Raw genomic sequence first — 6,000 nt, 5'->3', positions numbered from 1 at the left:
CTCCCTTCTGCACTCTATGCCTTCGAGGTACCGCCCATCTAGATCAGACCCTGCAAACATTTCACACACTCCCCTAACAGCATCCCCAGGGCCTGTCATGTATTTTCATGTGTTTGCTCTATTATCCCTCCCTGCTTGAGACTCACAGATAATTGATGACGCTTGAGTTAATCATCCTTCTCTCTCTTTTGTTCACCAGGTACCTCAGCCTTCAAGGGGCTGCTTTATTGAGAATCAATGCCTCTCCTAGGTAATTGATCACCGTAGACCCAGGGACACTCAATTCATCCTGGAGGGCGGGTAATCATCATGAATAGTCAAGATGCTGTGGCCTCGATATTGCATGAATGTAAGCAAGTGCTGGATCGTCTCTTGTTGGAAACGCCAGATGTGTCTACAGAGGACAAGAGTGAGGACCAGCGGTGCAGAGGTGAGATTCTGATGGGAGACACCACCAGGGGTTGGTCCAGAAGGTTCCGAGCCTGCACCCTTGCCCGAATGACACATTCTCCCCTCTGCCCTAGTTTTCTTCTCCTGGCAGATGACCACCGAGAGATGAGTGGAGTTCCAGGATATGAATGGGACAGGCTGCAGGCTGAAGGGCAGGGAAGAAGCCCACTTTGTTGCGGAGAATTGCTGTCAGTTCTAATTTTAGGCTTCAGTAAACATGAGGCTACAAGAAACTGTTTAGTTCAGGAAGAACAAAGGGTCCAAGTTGGCTGGTGCCCGCAAATTTCAATTATTAAAAAATTGAAGCAACTTCTGAATGGTGGCACACACTTTTTCTCAAACAAGGATTTTGTGCCTCATCAATTTCCATAGACTTCCAAGGCTTCCATAAGTAGGTCACCTCACCAGTATGGACAGTCTCTGTTTTCTTTGTCACCAACAAACTCCTTATGCCATTTTTAAAATACATCCAATGATTCAAGAGAGACTGTTTACACCGTAATCATGGTCTGCATTTTTTTTTCTTGCTTCCTGGTTTATGCTATTTATAGTTACAGACACTGTTTGAGAAGGTTCAGTCACAAAATCTAGAAACCTACAAAAGATTCATTTCTTCTTCTTTCCCCAGCTTCGGAGAGGCAACCTCTTTATTCTGGTCCTTTTTAATTGTTCAAATAATTTACCCTTCATTTGTTTAAGTCTGTTCTTCGTCTGTGCATTTAATAGTTTTCCTGTGTACTTTTAGTGTTTTGGTGTTTCATTTAAAAATAGGATGCCTGAATAAAATATACTCTGTAATGGGAAGGTCATGGGATGGGCCTTCCCCCAGTTATGGTCGACAGGCACATGCATGTCTAACAGGGCATGTCTCAGCTATGTAACCTGTCATTCTCCTGCCTTCTGGATGAAGCCCTGAACACGCAGTCAGTTCCTGAAACAGGCCTCAGTGTGTGCTTCCATTCTTTACTAGCTGGACTGACAAGGGTGTGAGGGCCTGCTAGCTGCATGTGCTTGTCACCCTGGGATCATGGGCTCCTCCTGTCCGTGCCTGGCCGTCCACTACAGGTCCTAGGTACCCGGACGATAAGGGATACCTGGTTTTTTGGCTCCCTGGGGCTGTGTGTGGGGCGAGTTGGTTTTTCTCGTTTTTCCTAGAGTTTGCCTACTTTCCTCTTTCAGTATCTAGTGTGTGTCCTCACTTAAGCTTCACATTCTCCCTGTTGAAGTCCAAGGCCTCAGGCAAATGTCATTTTCTGGCCAAGTGACCCAGAAGAGGAGAAATAATGAACTGAGTTTCAGATAAGGCAAAGCAGGGCTGTAAAATCATTCAATTAGACATGGCCCTTCAGGTAAGCTTCTAGGACTAGGGCCAGATAGCCAGCGAGGAAGGAATTCTCACATGCAGAGTGGTGTACTTGCACAACCCTCACTGGTCCTGTGGCCTGCATCTGTGCAGAACCCTTCCTGCTCAGGAGGGCAGGCGGCTGTGAGCAGCCTTGGTCTGCTGGTTGTGGCACTACAGATGTTGTTATTGCCTAGAATCATAGAGAAAGACATTAGTACAGTGTAGCACGAATTGTTAGAAGGTCTTATTAATAAAAACAAACCCAGGGCCTGGTATTGGGGTGAATGCTGGAAGATCAGAGAAGCAGAACAAGCCACAGCTTCCTCACCTCGCAAATTCCTCAGTTGATCCTGTTTTCTCAAACTGGAAGTCTCTGAGTCTTCATCCAAATGAATCTCAGCTCAACTGCTGCTCAAAAGCCTAAAAGCTTAACCAGCACTAGTTCCTGGTTTTCACGTCTTATATACATTTCTGCTTCCTGCCATCACTTCCTGGGATTAAAGGCATGAGTCACCATGCCTGGCTGTTTCCAGTGTGGCTTCGAACTCAGAGATCCGCATGGATCTCTGCCTCCCAAGTGATAGGATTAAAAGTGTGTGTGCCACCATTTTCTGGCCTCTGTATCTAGTGGCTGTTCTGTCCTCTGACCCCAGATAAGTTTATTAGGATGCACAATATATTGAGGGGGCACAATATATCACCACAGTACAGAGTCTCTTACGAGCACTTGGGAACATTGACACATCATAGTCACTTATCTTTGCCTTCAACTCTGTCTCTCTCCTCCTTGTTTCTGCTAGCCTGGGGAAATAGAGCAAGAACTGTAATGCAAACTGAAATGTAGTATAGCTTTCAAACCTGTCTTTTAGGGGTATCTTATATTTCAGTGTGCTCTGTCAGCCTGTTTGTGGTGGCGTCTATTTGCAGTTTGGCTTGGATAAGCATTGTGGAGGAGACAAAAACGGTTGATAAAGAATAAGCTTTCTCTAGGCTGGGCATGGTAGTTTGTGCCTATCATCCCAGCACAGGGGGATCAAGAGTTTGAGACCAGCCTAGGCTTAACAGCCATACCCTGTTTCAATAATAGTAATAGAAGGAGGCAGAAGAAGAAACATTCTCCAATATTGTGAAGAAGTACTCAATCCATAGCACAATGGAAGTCTATGAATCCAGAAATGGAATTTCCATTGTCAAGTGACTATTTTTCACTCTTTGTGTCTAGATTATTTACAGTCAAATTAAGACACTGAGAATGGAAAGGGACATTATCTATAAGTCCACTGGGCCACGGGACCATCCCCTCCAACAGTCATCTTGCTCATCGCCATCTAGAAGTATGCTTGAAGAAATTTACTCTGCACATATGTTGCATTTTTAGAAACTGAAATTCTTTGGCTACCAGTTACACAGACATATTTTGCGGCCAAATGGGATCGTATAGTTCTAGGACTCTGCTTCCATGGGGATGCTACTGCAGAGTAAGGGCCCAGGAGGCACTGAACTGGGAGTCATAATTTCAATGGGTTACGATAGAGTCATCTCTGGTCATCAACACTAGTCACTCATTGTGTGGTCCTCTCAATGCCAAGCAGTCTTTCACCACCTAGAAACATCCTTACCTTTGCTCCGTTGGTGGCAGTTCACATAAAGATGTCCAGGACTGAGACAGGTTTTCTTCCTTCTTATTCTGCTCGTCCGTCACATTCTATTTTCTCTATTTAGTACGTCTCAGTTAGATATGATGCTATCTTTGTGTTTAACCATGACAGTATGCTACCGTAGTGATGTGATTACAGAAGGGATGGGATATGAAACATGATAGCTGTGTCAAGGATGCTTTCAGCCCAGGAAGACAGGGAGATGTGGTCACAGAACAGTGGGTTGCAGGCTGAAGCGAACATGCATCTATGGGTTTGGAAGTACATGGAAGAGGCATTTCGGTTCTACCGAGAGGTCTGGATAGACTAACAGGAAGTGTCGATGTTTGTTTTGAATACCAAAGGCAGTGGGCCTGAGCTTGGTCATCAGGCTTTGGGAGTAGGGCAGTTACAAACAGAACAGAATGTGTAAAGCTGAAGAACTAAAACATGTTATGAAAAGTGTTGTCCTAGTCTCCCTTGTTAGAAAATGGGAAGGGGGTCAGCATTGTAAAAGATTGTGAGGATGGGCTGAAAATACCGAAAAGAAAAAGATGGATTTAAGATCTACGGGATTAGATAGTTAGCTTGATTCAGGGAGGGAAAGAAAGAAACATCTAGGATGACTGGGCTTCTGACTTGGATATCACAGTGTGCGATGGTCCCACTCATCAAAAGAAAATACAGCGGGAAATGGAATTAGAAAACATCTGATGGACTAAGTGTGGGATATGTTCAATATGAGACCCAAGAGAACAGAGACCCTATAAACAACCTTGTTCATCACATACACTCAAAACTGAGTCTGTTTCCATTATGAGGAAGGTTGTGTGGAGTGTGTACCATCTGTTGCATTCAGAGTGAAACAGACAATGGGCCTCATCAGTGTAGAACTTCTTGCTGTGGAATTTTGAGTGTCAAGTAGGACAGTGAGCCCTACTCAACTCTGGTGTGGTTTGGATGTCAAAACTAGGGGAAACACTTGCAGTTTCCAGAGCTTTTTTTGTGTTTCTGAAGTTTAGACAAGAGACTGTCAATCTGAATTACTAGGATTGGTACCCACTGAGAGACTTAACACAGTTACAAATATGAAACAGGTCCACTTCACAATTAATTGGTATGATCAGAAATCCCATTTGTGGGTTTGTGCTTTGTGTCTGTATTTAATTAAGCATTGTCAATGATTAAAGGGTAAGACGGGCCAAGGTCTTAGAGAAGCAAAAAGAGGCTGAGCAAATTGATTCCCTTCTCAGGTACCAGAAGCTCAAGATACCATTCCACTCTGGCCCTGTTCTCACTTTACAGGGAAAAGAATATTTCCTTCGCACTTTTCTCTGATTCTTCATGCAGAGACAGTCACTCAAGTGCTTTACTTCCTGTTAAAAACCTTTCTTAATGCCTGACTACCCCAATTTACCTGTAGGGCACAGTAGACTCAGGCCACCCATGACAGATAGCTTCTCACTATTATTCTTCAAGGCGGCCCCAACAGCTTGGACCAACCAGCAACAGATAGGAAGAGTGTTTTAGCCACTGCGGTGCTTCATCATAACACGGGGGACTCAACAGCCCTCTCTTTGACTGCAATTTCCTCACCTGAACTCTGACCTTTCCAGCTTCCCTCCCCAGCGAGTTAAGGACCCTGATCCAGGAGGCAAAGGAAATGAAGTGGCCCTTCGTGCCTGAAAAGTGGCAGTACAAACAAGCTGTGAGCCCAGAGGACAAAACAAACCTGCAGGACGTGATCGGCGCCAGGCTGCAGCCGTTACTGGTAGGAAAAGTCACACACCACCTGTCCCTCTGACACCCCCAAATGAGGCATTTAGACTCTAAGTGGTCTAACAGATTAAATTTCTCTGAAGTACAAGGCAGTTCCTACTCTTATGTCAGCTCTGCCAGATTGACTAATGTGGGGGGAAATAACTATTTAAAAAGCGTCATTTTCCTGTGGGGACCTCCTGGGTTGGGAAGACAAACCTAATGTGAGTGAAGAAGGCTAGGTGGAGGGCACAGTCTGAAGTCTGCTGTCTTGAAAGAGTCCCATCTTTTTGGTGGACCTGAGTTGTTTTGGTTCTACTGTGCCTTAAAACATTTTTATTTTGAAATGATACTTTCTAGAATTCGGATAATTAAAAAAAACAATTTCCCTACCATCTCATGTGGATAGCTAAGCTACTGATCCATGTCATGCCATTTCTGCCCACCCTGGCAGTCCAGTTCACTCTCTTGGCTCCTCATGACTAAGGTCGTTCCAAAAGCATCAAGTCAAGGTCATGGACTCATCTAGTCTTCAACTCCCGTTTTTCAATGCGTTGTAATGTAAGGCTTTAAAATAGTCCTTAATGACTGTCTAGATTTCACCAGCGTCTGTTCTAATCACTCTGTAATCTCCAATTTCATTAACTTTGGTTTTCATTACTTTTTTCTTAGTTTGGCTGAACATTTGCCTACCTCATTATCTTTTCAAAGAACTGTTTCTTTCATTAGTTTTTGTATTATTCTTTTAATTTCCATTTCGTTGGTTTATACCCTAATGGTTATTGTTTCTTCCTATTTGTTTGAAGTTTA

General features: G+C 44.0%; 1 protein-coding gene across 1 annotated transcript in view; it reads left to right on the top strand.

The window, feature by feature from the left end:
- Positions 1-209: 209 nt before the first annotated feature.
- Alpk1 (alpha kinase 1) overlaps positions 210-6,000 on the top strand; it is a 63,989-nt gene continuing 58,198 nt past the window's right edge. The window contains 2 exon segments of the mRNA XM_059266215.1: positions 210-430; positions 5,049-5,203. Of these exon segments, the coding sequence (XP_059122198.1) occupies positions 310-430; positions 5,049-5,203 (276 nt within the window). The 5' untranslated portion in view covers positions 210-309.

This window comes from Peromyscus eremicus, chromosome 6 (genome assembly GCF_949786415.1).
Source record: "Peromyscus eremicus chromosome 6, PerEre_H2_v1, whole genome shotgun sequence".
Classification (NCBI taxonomy): domain Eukaryota; kingdom Metazoa; phylum Chordata; class Mammalia; order Rodentia; family Cricetidae; genus Peromyscus; species Peromyscus eremicus.
This window is presented reverse-complemented; position numbering and strand designations above follow the sequence as displayed.